General features: G+C 40.1%; 1 protein-coding gene across 1 annotated transcript in view; it reads left to right on the top strand.

Annotated features, from left to right (window-relative positions):
• TRPM6 (transient receptor potential cation channel, subfamily M, member 6) overlaps positions 1-13439 on the top strand; it is a 178452-nt gene extending 165013 nt beyond the window's left edge. The window contains exons 36-38 of the mRNA XM_006835005.1: positions 1535-1586; positions 8195-8301; positions 13306-13439. Coding sequence (XP_006835068.1) covers positions 1535-1586; positions 8195-8301; positions 13306-13439 — 293 coding nt within the window. The remainder of the gene's footprint in view (positions 1-1534; positions 1587-8194; positions 8302-13305) is intronic.
• Positions 13440-17127: the final 3688 nt, after the last annotated feature.

Below are 17127 nucleotides of genomic sequence, written 5' to 3'. Positions count from 1 at the left end.
ACTATGAGTCGGTAGCGACTCGATGGCACCTAAGAACAACAACAATAACTGCTACATGTCATTAAATCAGTTCTGACTCATAGCCACCTTGTATAGTTTATGGCTTCTGAGACTGTAAATCTTTATGGGAGCAAAAAGTCTCATCTTTCTCCCATGGAGCAACAGGTAGATTCGAACTGCTCACCTTGCAGTTAGCAGCCCAACGCATTAAATCACTATGCTACCAGGGCTCCTTATAAAAAAGGATTATGATAAACTCTATTTCAATATTTTTTATTTCATTTTAAATTCTATGTGTTTAAATTAGGCATTTGAAACAGTATTTTGAGATAAGGAGTACCTGAGATACATCAGACTGAGAAGGGGGTACACGACTCCTAAAACATTGTTGTTGCTGATGAGTTGATTCTAACTCATAGCGACACTGTATAGGGTTTCTGAGGAGCAGCTGGTGAATTTGAACCACTAACCTTGCGTTCAACCTGACCTTGCGGTCCAGTGCATTTACCCACAGTGCCGCACCAGGACTCCCAAAACATGAGAAAAAGAAAGTTGAAAACTCTTACTCTACATTTATTTACCTAAAGAAGTCAGTTTTTTAGGGAAAAGGCTGATAGCTATGTGATGTGTCCCTTTGATGGAGCAGAGGTTGTACCAGCAAAACCACAGCATCTTGCACCTTGCTGAGTCCACATAGAGTCATCTAAGGAGACCCCAAAGGAGTGGGAGGAACTGAAGCATCGGCTCAGCCAGCCTTAGCTTTCATCCTGCTACACCCATTTATAAAGTCTGCAACCTCTGACTGAATACTTCATAGCTTTGAACATCAATGTTCTCATCAATGATTTGTTGTTGTTGGGAAGTGCTGTCGAATCATTTCCAACACATAGAGACCCTGTATAGGGTTTCCAAGGAGCAGCTGGTGAGCTTCAACCACCGACCTTGCAGTTCAAATGACTTTGCAGTCTGATGCATTAGCCCACAGCACCACACCAGGATTCATCAATGATATGAGGATGTTAATACTTGCCTTTTGTGATGGCTGAGGATTAAAGTAAATAAAATGAAAATGTCTAGTATATACAAGGACTTCTGGTGTGGTTCTATAGGATTAACATTGGACTGCAAACCACAAAATCAACAGTTCAAACCCACCAGAAACCCTATACAAGGTCAATATGAGTCAGAACTGCCTTGACAGCACGTTACCAACAGCAACAATATATACGAGTAGTTAATGAATGACATCTACCATTATTACTAATTGTGAACACACTACTAAAACATTCATTCATGGCATAGGAGTTTATTATAGCAGACGAGAGGGGGCTGCGGGAATTAGTTACTTAGCTCATTCATTTTCACATATTTTTGGAAGGTTTTTGTAGTCATGTAATCCATATGATACTTAGTGTACTACAGAGTGAGTCTAAGTTTAAAAACAAAATTAAAATTCGATGATTGCTTTCTTGAGTTTCTGAAAGAATGAAATTCCCATTTGCTAAATGAGTTTTTTCCTTCTTCTTCTTTTGAGGTGTTGGAGAAAATTTGACAGATCCATCTGTTATAAAACCTGAAGACAAACGGTAAGTTAATTTAAGGTCTTGCTACTTAGAAGATTGAAAAAAGAGGAAGACCCCAAAGAGATGGATTGACACAGTGGCTGAAACAATGGGTTCAAGCATGCCAGTAATTGTTAGCAAAGCCCAGGACCAGATAGTGTTTTGTTCTGTTGTACAACAGGGTCACTATGAGTTGGAATCAACTGGACAGCAGTTAACAGTAGCAACAACAATGCTGTAGTCAGCATTATGTTGCTGATTTGACTCTGAGATTTTTAGTGAACTAAAGAAAGGAGACATACAGGTGAATTCAGCATCTACTGGCTTCATGGCATTGAAACATTATCATAGGGAAGTACCATTTCCTTTGTCATCCTCACAGTAGAGCATTGCATTATCTCTTGGACTGTATTGTTCACCACATGCCTATAAAATGAAAATCCAGGATCTAAAATGTGCTATTCAGCAGCAGCAAATGTATATGAGGTCAAAACGACATAGATGAAAATTGAAGCATCAATTAGTCTGACTTAATTTAGAGCTGAAGTTTAAATTCTATAGAGGGATGAGTGATGTGAATGTTGTTTCAATTCCCATAGACATTTTATCCCATAACCAAGTTTTTGGGAAGTTATGGCAAATAAAAAAATCTGAGGTTGTAGTCTTCTGTTCAAATAGAACAAAGTGGTGGTTGGTGTTGATTAAGGACTGGACATACGGCAAACAGAACAAAGATAACAACAAAAATCAAAACCAACCAGTTGCTGTTGAGTTGATTCCAGAGTAGAATTGTGCCCCACAAGGCTTTCCATGGCAGATTTTTTCAGAAGAGGAGGGAGGCATTTCCTGGTAGACTTGAACTTCTCATCTTTTGGTTAGCAGCTGAGCACTGTTTGCACCACCCACAGACAGCAGTAGTCTCAAACATGAATGTGCATTAGGATCACCAGGAGAGCTGGTTAAAACAGATTTTTGGGACCTACTCCCAGAGTTTCTAATTCAGTTGATTTGGAGTAAGACCCGGTGATGTGTATTTCTAACAACTTCATGGATAGTGCCGATGCTGTTGATGCTGGAGACCACACTATGAAAACTGTTAACATACAAAATCTTTACTTCTTAGCTGTCTTCTAGTGTCTATACTTAACATATGGACTGTAGAAGAAATAAGTTAAACTATGTAATCCCTATATGTGAGGAGGTTTCAAAAGCTCACAGAAAATGGAATGAAAAGAGAATATTATTTTCCCATGAACTCTTTAAAGCTCCCCCCGTATTAAAATCTGACATTTTTACTTTCCCTCACACAGAGACTTGTACTATAAATATTCACTGCTTTAATTATCTGTCCTTTCAGTGTATTATTTAAATATTGTTGTTGTTGTTTTCAAGTGCTGTCGAGTCGATTCCAACTCATAGAGTTTCTGAGGAGCAAATGGTGGGTTTGAACTGCCGACCTTGTGGTTCACAGTCCAGTGCTGATCCTACAGTGCCACACCAGTAGACTTTTAAACAAAGTGGTCCTTCAAAAAGTGCTTTAAATGTTTAGTTGTACTAGGTAAGGTTTAGAAGATAAAGGTCTGTCGTATTGCTCAGAATGCTTCCGATTCTAATGATATTTGACTATGGAGACCATGTTGTAACCCTGAGGATACACATAAAGGTTTTATTATTTTTCATTTTAGGTCTACTAAAATGTTACTAGATAAAAATATTTTTCTTCAATAGCCCCATGTGCTCAACGGTTTGTAGTAGGAATCTTGTACTCTAAGAACTTTATAACTTTTCAGTGAAAAATTATATATATAACCAGATTTATTTGTACACTGGTAGCCACTTATTAAATTTAACCCTGGCAGATATAATTTAATAGGACTTGACTATTTCTATCTTTTAGAATTCTTAAGAATATTTTATTAGGCCACTTGACAGCTGAGTATTTCATTGCATTCTATCAGGTAGTTGATCTCAGTTTCTATTAAGGTCTCCTAGGAAGGGAACAGATGTTTACCTGTGCTTTATTGACTACGCAAAAGCTTTTGATTGTGTGGATCATGACAAGCTATGGACAACATTGCAAAGTATGAGTATTCCTGAACACTTAATTGTGCTCATGAGGAATCTGTACATGGATCAACAGGCAGTTGTTTGAACAGAACATGGGAACACTGAATGGTTTAAAATTAAGAAAAGTGTGTGACAGGGTTGTATTCTTTCACCATACTTATTCAACCTGTATGCCAAGCAAATGATCCCAGAAGCTGGGTTATATGAAAAGAAACATAGCATCAGGATTGGAGGAAGACTCATTAACAACCTGCGATATGCAGATGATACAATCTTGCTTGCTGCAAGTGAAGAGGACTTAAAATATTTACTGATGAAGATCAAAGAGCACAGCCTTTGGTATGGATTGCATCTCAATGTAAAGAAAATAAAAATCCTCACCACTGGACCAATAAACAATATTATTAATGGAGAAAAGATTGAAGTTGGCAAGGACTTCATTCTTCTTGGATCAACTATCAACACTCATGGAAGCAGCAGTCAAGAAATCAAATGACATTAGGCAAATCTGCTGCACAAGATCTTTTTAAAGTGTTGAAGAGCAAAGGTGTCAGCTTGAAGACTAAGGTGCGCCTGACCCAAGCCATGGTATTTTCAATAACCTCATATGCATGCGAAAGCTGGACAGTGAATAAGGAAGACTATGGAAGAATTGATGGTTTTGAGTCATGGTGTTGGAGGAGAATATTGAAAATACCATGGACTGCCAAAAGAACCAACAGATCTGTGTTGGAAGACATGCAGCCAGAGTGCTCCTTGGAGGCTAGGATGGCCAAACTTCATCTCTCATACTTTGGACATATTGTCAGGAGGGACCAGTCTCTGGAGAAGGATAAAAAGTCTCTGGAGAAGGAGAAAAAGAGGAAGACCTCCCAGTGAGGTGGATTGGGAAAGTGGCAGCATCAATGGGCTCAAGCATGTCAACAATTGTGAGGTTGGCCCAGGACTGGGCAGTGTTTCGTTCTGTTGTACATAGGGTTGCTTTGAGTCAGTAGTGACTCGATGGCACCTAACAACAACAACAGGGAGGGAACTTAAAAAAAAAAAAAAAGCTCAGAACAGTCATAAAATTGAATCTCTGAAAATAGGACCCTGATATCTCTATATTTTTTCAGTTTCCCATGTAATTCTCATGGAAAACCAGGGTTGGGAACCTCTGTCTTATGGCGAGCTTTATTTTTTATGATGGGAGAGTAGGACCTCTGGGATGGGATAGGATGGTATCATTGTGGTCAACCTGACTTGTCATCCAGTTTTGGATGGTGTTGCTCTTCAGGGTGATGATAGGTAGAAGTACTGTTAAATGTCAAGATAGTGGGAAATTACACCTAACTTGTTTAATGGAGTCCTGATATGGCTTTGTAAGATAAGCATTGAATTGATAACTGCAAGATCGGCAGTTCAAATCCACCAGACGCTCCTTGGAAACAAGGTCACTATGACTAGAGCCAACTTGATGTCACTTAGCATCAATGGGCTTTAAGGTGGCTCACATTTTGATCATGCCTTCGAAGTGTTAGACTGTTGCTGCCTACAGTGTCTTTGACATACCAGCAGCATCTGGGAGGTGGTTAAAAATGCAGATTCTCAAGGCCTTCCCTAAACTTAATTGAATCTGAGTCTATTTTTTTCATGAGATCCTCCAGTGATTAGACGTAAATTAAAATTTGAGAAGCGCTGATTGAAGCGAGTGCTTTCCCATATACTTACTCATTTTAGCAAGCTAGGAGGTAAATGTTTTCAGTCCTCGTTCACTAATGAGAAAGGCTCAGTGAAGACTGCATCTTGTCTATGAGGAGATGGTGGTTGTTGTAGTGTGCCCTTGACTCATTTCCTACTCACAACAACCCTGTATAGGGTTTTCAAGGGCTACTGGTGGGTTTGAACTGCCAACCTTGTGGTTACCAGTCCATTACTTATCCTACAGCACCACACTATGAGGAGAAGGGGGGTTAATAATTTTTCATTAAAGGATAAGATGCTTTTGTTGTATAAATTTTCATATTGTCTCTTATACCAATTGTCTCAACTTCCCACACCTTGCTGCCTTCCCTGTCAAATCCTGTCAGGACACTGGACTTCATTTCCCAGGTTATAGAGCCTGAGTTGAGGCTGCTTTGGTGTTTGGTAGTTTGGGATGATATGTTTTAACCCAGCTCTTTGATTGTTTTGGGTATTTGATAAGTCAAAGTGATGCTGTTCCTTAGTAAATCTCTATACAAAATGAAAAATCCCAAATCCTTTGCTATTGATGTGATTTTGACTCACAGTGACCCTAAAGAGCAGAATAGAACAGCTCCCAAAGAGTTTCCAAAGCTGCAGTCTCTAAAGAAGCAGACAGCCTTGTCGCGGTTTTACAGAGCAGCTGATGGGTTTGAACCACCTACCTTTCAGTTAGCAGCTGACTGCTTACCCACTGCTGTGCCACCAAGACTCCTGTTAATCTATGTAAAGATGGCACTGATTAGTGTTTCCTGGCATGTGGATCAGAAAAACCACCTGATTTTCCTGTGAAAGCCCTGGACATCAGCTAGATGTCTCTTTCTAAAATTTAGCTGTCTGAGACTGCAAGTCTCTAGGCAGGCTGTAGAGTGTACATGCAAATAAATGTTTCTGCAACCCTCTTTCCACTTACCTCTGCACAGAAAGAGATTGGACCCCTGAGATACACATTTCATAGTCATTTCGATGTTCTCATCTTAATTTTCACTAAGCTGAGAGTGGGCAATGATTTAGCATATTGATATTGATGACTAAATATCGATCCTAGAATCGGCTAAGGTTCTATTATAATTGTCTTTTGTTGTTGTTAAGTGCTGTTGAGTCAGTTCTGACTCAAAGTGACCTTGTACAGGGTTCCCAAGAAGCAGCTAGTGGGTTTGAACTGCCGACCTTGTGGTTCGAAGTCCAATGTTGATCCTATAGCACCACAACAAGAAGTCCATTATAGAGTATCTCATGTGTGTCTGATACATACAGATTCTGCTTGTAATTTGATCCTTTTTCTCTTTTGAGAATAATGCTATGCCTCGCAGTTGAGAGTTTTCATGCTTTACTTTGATGACAGAAATGATAGGTATGGGATCTAAAAGGGTGAAATATCCAGTGGGGTCATGCTGGAGAGAATATAAGGAGGATGTCTTCAGTTTCAATGACTGACATCTTCATCTTGCACTTTGTTGGCGTCATGGAGTTCTGATACTAACACCAAGAGAGCCTACTTTGCCACGTTCAATTTCACCTTTCTACCGTGACTCCTTCCCAGATGAGCTGAAAGAGAGGAAGAGTTACCAAGAGATCGTTGATGTGGCTGGGTAAATAGCACCAGAGTTGTGCTTTATAAAAGCAATTGAGTGACCAGTAAAGTTAATCCTGGGTGTCTGTTCACATTGTCTTCCCAAGAGATTTCCCCTACCTACTCTCCTCAAAGAGAGAGGCAATCTGAGATCAAACTGACATCAGCCTTCATTCTGAACTTGGCACATCTTCAGAGCAGCTACTGTTATTCTGCCAACAGGAAGTGGAAATTGAGATAAATGTTTCAATCCTCAGATGGAAAAAAATCCGTTTTTACACCACGTCCCTTTTGAAAAACCGCACTCCTTAGAAGCGAAGTTTATTGTTTCCTTTTGTGATGGTTTGCTTTTCTTTTTTCTTAAGACTTGGTATTTAAAAGCAGTAATTGAGTTCAGATTTTAAAATGTGCTGTTTCCACTGTGCATGTCATTAAAATAAAATATTAGTTTTCATAAAGTTTCTTTGGAAGTGTTTCTGGGGTACTTGCTCTATTCCGTGCAATGAAAGCCTAACGAATAATGCTTGTGCATGAAGTGATTATGGCTGAATATTGGTCCTAGAATCTGCTAAGGATCTAGTTTATATAATTATAGAGTATTTCAAGTGTACCTACTACACACAGATTCTGTTTGTAATTTGGTTACCTACTTTTAATATATGTAGTTTACTTCCACAAACAAGTTGTCTATTAGTGGTCTTAATCTTTCCATGAACAATCACAGTGAGGACTACAGCATGTATGGTAGAAGGATGCGATTAGGAGAGACTTGAATACTGAATCTAAAGTTTTGTGAGGTATTTGTTTTTTAGAACATGAGTTATTGTTACAAAAGTATCTGGGTTTGAATCAATGCATATGAATCTTTAAAAAAGATGCATCCCTGTAGCAAATTTATTTCCTTTTGTGTCTTATTTCTCTGTATTCTAGTAGAACATTTGGTAATGAATGTCATTCTCTCACCCCATATGCATTAAAAAGGGCCTTTCTGTATTTTGTTTTAATGTGGTACATAGAAATTGCACTCTTCTATCAGATTAGTGTTGAAATGAGTTTCACAGTAGGTCTTGGAGTTGGGTACAAAGATTTAAGTGCATTTGAATTTTAAATTTGCAAACCTAACATTGCTGCTTCCCCAAAGTGCTCTGTTCTTTGTTGGCTCCTTCAAGTTTACTGAGTTACTATGGGAGACTGTTCGGTATCTTAGAGAATCCTAGTTGAGCTCTTTTTCTTCCCTGTGATCTAATTGATATTCTGATATTTCCTCTAGATCAAGAGGAATGGTGTTTGGACCAGCCAATTTAGGAGAAGATGCAATTAGAAACTTCATTGCAAAACATCGCTGCAACTCCTGCTGCCGGAAGCTCAAACTGCCGGGTATGCCTCAGACAATTCTATTTTCCTCTAAGTAACTCTCCCATAGAATAACATATATTGTAAACTGGGATGGAGTCGAAAAATCTTAATCACATTTTTATCTCATTCGAAGTCGGAGCCCTGGCTTTCTGACTGCGAAATTTCCAAGTCTCTAAAGAGATTAAAAGGGCAGGGATTAACTTCAGGTTCTGCTAAAATGTGATAAAACAACATTGGGCCTGATACTTGTCACTGTCACTCCAAGGGAAAAGTTCCATCTACTTAAAGTGGGGTAAAACTGGACCAAGGCACCTTGTCTCTGCCCCGCCCCTTTGGGTCCTGCCCACTCTGCATCATGCGCAAGCCATGATAGCTTAACATGGTGCCCCTGTGTTTCTATGTTCTTCTTGACCCATTAGACATGGAGGAGGGGGGAGAATGGGAAATAGCAGCAGTCAATCAAAGCAGCTGTTTTTCAGTACAAAACACGCCACTTAAAACACACATTGCATTCGTTTTTTGTTGATTTGATATATATGGCACATTCTCTCTGAAACCAGAATTGATACCTAACAGAAAAGTAAGCAGCTAAATATCTCTACTCTGCCCCAGAGCTGGTAGACCTGCTTTGGCTGCTCTGTAATCCTTTGTTTTATTTATTTGTGGGGGAGTTTCAGAGGGGTGTTTTCTGCCCCTCTTTCCCTCTTTTTCTTAGTCCATCCCAAGCTTGCTCTTAGAATGGAATTTCAAATATTTTAAGCTGAACAACCATTCCCATTTTAAATTAAACCATTAGGATCTGACGTGGAAATTAGTAAAAGATCACCATCCATTGTTGATCTAACCTGGGGATAGAGCAGGGGTAAATTTACAGGAAAGAAGGTCACATTTCTAATCTTGTTGGAATTAGAGGTTGGAGGCCCTCTTGTGGGCAGCATCTAGGAAAAGGTTGGTTTTGGGAGAAGGACAAGACTTAGCAAAAGGCTGGCCTTCAGTTTCAGTAGAAGTAGAGTGAACCAGGGGTGCATAGTAAGGGTGGTGGGTATATAGGGTGCTCAGATTCTAGCAAAGAGGGATGGCCAAAATCCTCAATTTATATCTCTCCAGGATTCGCTGCCATTAAGCTATGTGCCAGACCTGAGCAAAGAGATCTATCCATAGCATATTGGCTGGTGGGCAGAGCTACCTATTTGGCCTAATGCTCTGGTAAAAGGGGTCCAGAAAGGGGCTGGACTGAGCTGAGGGGGATCAGACTTCCAGGGGACCTTTTAGGAGGCAGGAGCTGAGAAATCTCTCCATGACTTGCTGGCTGGAGTGTAGCCAGCCAGCTGCGAGTCCTCAGGAACTGGTCTCTTCCCAGGTCTGATTCAGTGAGCTCTAGACCAGACAGCCTCTCATTCTAAAAGACCCAGGGCTTACCCAGGAGAAAGGGAGGTTTGATATCTAACTCACTGCTTTCAACCTTTGAACCCATGAGCAATTCTCTATGATTAAGGTTGAAATCATTTAATCTACGCTGGTGGGTTTGAATGAGTAATTCAAAATTCAATAATTCTTTCACCTCTAGACTTATTCTAAATTTCCTTCCAAAATGTTAGTTAGCACATTTAAGTAGGAATCAGAAACATCTTTATTACTCAGACATTTGGTAATCTGAATTAAAAGTTTTGTCTGGAAAAGAGGATAAAGAGCGATTTTCTTTTTTTATTCGATTATATCTCACTTTTTTTTTTTTTTTTTTAAGAACGTAGACTCCAGAGCCATACAGGTTGTGGGCATACAGTGCTCTCCTGTCAACTCTCTGCCCGTAAGCCTTGTTTCCTCATCTGTAAATCAGGAATAATAACAAATATCTTATGAAAATGATGTGAGCATTGAATGAAGCAATATATATATAGAAAATCCAGTTGTTGATGTTGTTGTGAAGTGCCGTTGAGTCGGATTCCAACCCATAGCGACCCTGTATAGGGTTTCCTAGAAGCAGCTGGTGAGCTTGAACCGCAGGCCTCCCGGTTCAAGCGAACTTTGCAGTCCAGCGCATTAACCAACAGCTTATTAGTAAAACCCAGTCCACATCAAACAAATATAAAAGGAATACTTGATTAAAGTTAGAAAGTTTAATCAGCACATCATAAAAAATTACTTAAAAATTTAGAGCCTAGTATTGCTACTAGAGAGTCCTGGTGTGGCGAAGTGGGCTAATACGTCAGACTGCAAAGTCATTTGAACATCAAGGTCGGTGGTTCAAGCTCACCAGCTGCTCCTCAGAAACCCTATACAGGGTCGCTATGGGTCAGAATCGACTCAACGGCACTTAACAACAACAACAACATTGCTACTAGGAAATCTTGGTGTAGAGTTGTAGAATAAACATTGGACTGCAAGGTCTGTTTGAATTGCAAGGTTGGCCGTTCACACCCACCAGCCACAACTTAGAAACCCTATACAGGGTTGCTATGAGTCAGAACTGACACGACAGCACTTAACATCAACAACAATATTGCTACTAGTGTTCCAGTTCATACATGTATGGAATTATTCCAGAAAATCTTTTGAAACATATCTCTGTGATCAGATGGCTGCAGACAAGTTCTCTCAGTAACAGACTTTTCAAGGAGCCCTGGTAATGTAGTGGGTTACGAACTGGGCTGCTAACCACAAGGTCAGCAGTCGAATCTACCAGTCACTCAGTGGAAGAAAGAGGAGGCATTCTGCTTCTATAAAGATTTGGAATTCTGGTGTGGTGCTATAGGATCGGCACTGCAAGGTGAATCACAAGGTCAGCGGTTCAAACCCAGTAGCTGCTCCTTAGAAACTCAATGTAGGATCTCTATGAGTCGGAACTGATTTGATGGCACTTATTAACAACAACAAAGGAATTAGGGTGCCATCCAAAAAACTGATAATTTTGTGCCATGGAGAAAAATGATTTTGAGGTTAGGGCTAACATCAAATTTTTAACATAACTTAAATGGACATCTTTCCAAACCATTGAAGCTTTGCAGTAGTGCTGTCCCACATATACATATGCATATACATATATATATTAAAGAGCTCTGGTAGTGTAGTAGTTGCTAATCGGCCTGCGAACCTTAAGGTCAGCAGTTGGAAACTACCAGCTGTTCTGCGGGAGAAAGATGAGGCTTTCTGTCCCGTAAAGATATACAGCCTCAGAAACCCTGTACAGGGTCGCTATGAGTCGGAACCAACTCCACAGCACATAGTCACCACCACCATATATACATTAAACTTTTTATTATGAACCTGGTGAAGGTTTTACAGAGTAGATCATCAGTTTTACATTAAATAAATCACATTTCATTTTATTTCACTGATTAGAACTCCCTCCATTTAACATTAGCAGTACTGGTGTGGCACTGTAGGATAAGCAATGGACTGCAAAGTTGGTTTGAACCACAAAGTTGGCGGTTCAAACTCACTAGCCATTTCTCAGAAATCCTATTCAGGGTCGCTATGAGTCGGAACCGACTCAAAAGCACTTAACAACATCCCACTTCCTCCCTGTGATTCTTGTTTCCATTCTACCGTCTGAATTTTCGCCTTAGACAAATGCTACCCTTTTGACCTTGAATGATTGACAATTCCATGTTGTGCATGCCTCACTAGTGTGGTGCCCCATGTATAACTATCTACTGCTGAAAATTGAGCCTACAAGGGTGAGTTCAGGTCTAGGCCTGAAGGGACTGGGGGCAGGAGTCTGAGTTTCCTCCAGTCTTTTTATATCCAGTAAGCCTGATCTTTTGTTTTTTGTAATGCCGAATTTTGTTCCACATTTTCCTCCACTCTATCTAGGATCTTCTAACACAATCAATTTCAGAACAGTTGGTAATGATAGTCCGGCACCATTGAGTTCTTCTGGTCTCAGGGTTGTGGGTGTTCACATGTCCCATGAGTTCACTGGGGCTAATTGATCCCAAGCATCTTCAGTTTTTCCTCATTCTTCTTTCCTTTGCACTGAGAGAGACCAGTAGTTGCACCATCGGTGACTGCTCAAGAGCTTTTAAGAATCTCAGTCGCTACTCACAATAGTAGGATGTAAAATACTGTCTTTGTAGATTATGTTATGCCAAAGACCTGTGATATTTTTATTTAGTAGAGATGTCAGTGAGTTTGTAGCAATACTTTTTGATTGCCTTTCATACAGATTTGTATAGAGAACTGACCTTGACATCTAAAGCCTACGTTTTGACGGACACCCTGGGGCCTTCTTGCCATTCAGTTATCAAAATGTCTTTTGCTATTTGCCCTCACTTAACTTCAGTCAAGTTTTCAAAGAACAGAATCTTTCATCCCCTGACACAGTGAGCACATGCCTAAAAGAGTATTGTTGTTGTTGTTATGTGCCGTCGAGTCGGTTCCGACCCATAGGGGCCCTGTATAGAGTTTCCGAGGGTGTAAATCTTTACGGGAGTAGAAAGCCTCATCTTTCTCCCGTGGAGCAGCTGGTAGTTTCGAACCGCTGACCTTAAGGTTTGCAGCCCGATTCGTAACTACTACGCTACAGAGTTAGAATTACACATGGATATGGGAGAAGGCCTTTTCTTTTCTTTTCTTTTTTTATGTTTTATTATGAATTATGTGATAGTTTACATGGGAGAACATTAGTTTTACATTCATCCTATCGTATATTGTTTCATTGCCATGGTTACAATCCCCTCCATGCATCATCAACCAACCAAAGGGTATACACTAGAAACATGCCCCCCAGTCGTCAGCACACAGCCCCTCTCCCTCTCTGCGTCTAAAATCCCCAGCTGCTCCATCTCTCCACATCATCATCTCTGCCTCCATCTCAGGCATCACTGCTTTTCTGGGTAGGGTCCCGTTCTCCGCTCTGGGAGAAGGCCTTTTCACTGGACATGGTTTAGTGTGAGTTCCACATTTCCATGGCCAGGGGAAGCAGAGTCCATGTGAACTCTTGGCAAATCCTAGCATCTATTCTATGCATGTGAACATTATGTTCTAGAACACCCCTTGTAGCTGTCTAAATTGTCTGCCTTGCAGATTTAAAAAGAAATGACTATAGCCCTGGAAGGATCAATCCCACCTTTGGACTTGAGACCAAACTAGAACCAATGGAAGGGGTTCCAGCAAGGGAAATGAGCAGTGATCCCTTGGAAGACATCACACGATTGTAAAAGGGAGGTGTACGGAGAAAGGTTGGTGGTATACATCCCCACAGAGGCACCTCAGAAGAACGGTATGATGACCTACTCTAGAATATGAGTCATTGGCAACACTATGGAGCACAATTCTACTCTGAGACACATGGAGCTGGAGTCAACTTGATGACATTTAAAAAAAAAAAAAGATGCAAGCCGTTGCCCTCCCTCCTCTGCACTATATGACGACAGAGCATTGATTATGGCAGATCTTCTGCCAGAACAGCCTTCCACAATGGGCCTCCTTGGGATGCACCTTCTGAGCCTCACATCTCCCATTGCCAAAGGCCTCACAGGGATATGATAAATGGTTTCTCCTTAATATTGACTTCTCTTAAGGGGCACTTGGCATGTGTTCTTAATCCTCACATTCCACATGAACACATATGGATGAGCCAACTGGGAATATTACTTATTCAGAACCCTTTGGTGGTTGTTTGGAGCGCTTGGAACAGAATGCTGGACACTAAAGAACCAGTGAGAAGAACTGAATGTATTTTCTCACTCTCTGTGTGGATCCTCCACCCCACTGCTATTCATCACCTCACCTACATGTTGTACTGATATATCTATATCTATATATGTACATAAAAATAGTTACTTGGCTTTTTGTCTCTCCTTCCCAGTAGGACAGGTCTTTGGCAATAGCTACAAGGGGATAAAAAATGGAACAAGAATGTTTTTGTATAGATTATAGCACAGTCTTCCTGCACAAACTAACCAGTAAAAAGTAAGTCTCTTGTTGAAATCTAGATGGATTGCATATGAAATCTAGATGTGACTCATATGATGCCTGGGCATTTCAGGTTTCTCTGAGAGAAAGGAAGAGTGAAATCTTCCTTTGTATCTTTTTAAAAAATGCTTTTTTTATTTTTAATAAGAGAGCAAACATATGTAAGATTGGAAGTTATTAAGAAATATTTTCACTTCTTTTAAACTCAGGGCTACTATTGGTTAGAGAGTTGACTAAGTCAAGCTCAAAAACCCCACTTCCTCTTCTGAAGCTGTGTCTAAATCCTGGGGTAAATGACTCTGTATCAGGCCTATGGAGAAAGATGTGGTTTCTGAAAGAAAACATGTTTCAAAGGTGTTTGCTTTGTTCTAGTGCCATTTCATTGGCTGGTGTATGTAGAGTGCTGTTTATAATTTTAAGGATGTCCTGAGAACAGGTAATTGTTTTCTGAGGACAGGAGTGAAGGACTCTAGAAGCTGCATGTTTGAGGGGCTGGTTGCTCCATGTGCACACTGGGTTGCCCTACCTCAGAGAATACAAACAAAGAAGAGGAGGAGGGCTGGAGAATCCTTACCCAAGTCCCCCACCCCAGCCCTTTTGCGTCTCCTTCCCATATTATAAAACCTTTTAATCTATCAGCAACAAATCTGTGGGTTTCAGAATTTTCATCTTCCCTGTATCTTTCACCCTTACTTTAGCTGGCTTGCTCCTAAGCCTGCTTTAAAAATCTTCACTCCTGAATTCTGAGGTTTACTTCAGGGAAAATGTTTCCCAGGCAGAGGGAAATATGAAGTCATAGACTTAGTTTGCTGATGATTATTGTGTATTATATTGAAAGTTTGAGTTGCACAAGAGCTAATTTATACCTCTTCTGATTTGGTCTTGGAGGTAGGGAGAAGGTGAAAATTTGGGCAATTTCTTGATGGGTCATGAAAATAAAATGTTAATTCCTTTTTAGGGCTTTAGTTCCCATATCCTATTCTGTGAATCACTAAGAAATCTAATGGTATGTTCTTAATTGCTGTGTTCAGCTAAGGACAGAGGCAGAGTCTGCCTGTCCAGGGGCCAGATTAAAGGCATTCATTCATTGGTCAAATATTTGTTACCTGGAATGTAACTTGAAAGCAAATACATTTGAATTCAATTGTTTTGTATTGTGCTTTTGTTTTTCTTCCTCTTATTTTTCTTTCTTTTATGGAAAAAAATTGCCTGAACAACATTTAAAAGAGAGAAACACTGCGGGATTGTTTGTCTTTAAATACCTACCTGACAGTCTTGACATTGAGTGAGTCACACATACAAAAGTTTTAAGCGCTCATTCCATTATATTCAACAGAGCTTCATTAAGTGTCTTTGCTTTACTGTGATGATGATGCGATGAACATGGCCTTTCTTTGCTCTCAAAACCATGGAATAGCTCATAGGTCTTTGATTGTTTGTTTTCTGTTCCGAGTTTGTATTTCTAGTTGTTGTTGGTGGTGGTTATGTGCTGTGGCACTGGTTCCAACTCATAGCGATCCTCTATAGGGTTTCTGAGGCTGTAAATCTTTATGGGAGCAGAAAACCTCATATTTGTCTTGCAGAACAGCTGGTAGTTTTGAACTGCTGACCTTAAGGTTCACAGCCTGATTTTTAACCACTACGCTACCAGAGCTGCTTGTATTTCTAGTTAGTGCTATAAAAATTAACTTTTGAGAAAATGTCTAATCCAAAAATGTGTCTCCTCACTTTGTCTGTCAGTGGGCAATAGATTCAGACTTGGATAAGAGAAATTAGTGCAAATAAGAAGCGATAGCCAGGGCTGGTTTTAGGAACTCCTGAGGGAAAATGGACTACATAACCCTTATACGACCACCAAAGGTGGGGGGCCTGATTCTGGTACCAGAGAGGCAGCCAGGTGCCAGTTGCTATCTCCTGAAGGCATTTGATGCATGGGAGCTTCTTTCCATCAGATGTATACTGCTTTGAGCTGTTAACTGAAAGTCTGGCAGTTTTCGAGCCCCCAGAAGTACCTCAGAAGAAAGTCCTGGTGATCTGTTTCTGAAAACTCAGTCATTGAAAACTATAAGGAGCAGAGTTCTACTGTAGCACACATGCAGTTGCTATGAATAGGAGTTAACTTGACAGTAATTCGGTGGGTGCATTCCTGGGTAACTTGAGATAATTCCCTGCCATCATAAAGTTTCTCAAGGCACTAGGAAATAAACTCAGACTTAGGTTTGGGCATTTCTCATCCTGTTATGCTTTCCTTTGACTTTGAAAAACAAATTCTGGTGACTAAGACTTCCCAATAACCCTTTTTTGATGCCTTTTTTTTTTTTTTTAATTAGTTTGTTATGGTTTGTTACTGTTGTTGTTTTAAAAGGGATAGACCACTCTGGTTCTAGAAGTCATGTCCCAGATGCATGCCCCTTGTCATGTCGTCTCCACTAGACCCCAGTTTCTAGCGCATAGCATGACTCATCATAAGCTTTCAAGAAATATTGATTGAAATAATAAACCCTTCAAATGATAGTGGATTTCACGCATTAGGTAATAAATCAGATTTGCATTTTTAATCTAGAAGGAACTGACTACCCATTCCTTAAGATCCAGCACAATTCTTTTGATCTCTCTCTGTAATTTTCCTGGAAATGCTTTAACAGCCTACACCATGCCTATTCTCATCCAGCTCTTGTCTTTATTATCATCAGTGGTAATGCCAGACTATAGTCCATCTTCACTGGTGACTATTGAAATGAGATATCTTCCCAGAAACCACCTAGAAATAATCACTTTATTACCCTTTGAAAAGAAGATTGATAGAAAAGTCATTTGAAAGATGGTATAAGACCATGCCCTAGTATGATTTCTTTAACTTGCATTTCTCCAAAGCGTGAGAAAGGGAGGATTATTCTCAGAGGTCGGAATTTGAAGGCTGTGTGTTTGCCT

The sequence above is a fragment of the Chrysochloris asiatica genome, unplaced genomic scaffold, assembly GCF_000296735.1.
Source record: "Chrysochloris asiatica unplaced genomic scaffold, ChrAsi1.0 scaffold00014, whole genome shotgun sequence".
NCBI classification, from domain to species: domain Eukaryota; kingdom Metazoa; phylum Chordata; class Mammalia; order Afrosoricida; family Chrysochloridae; genus Chrysochloris; species Chrysochloris asiatica.
This window is presented reverse-complemented; position numbering and strand designations above follow the sequence as displayed.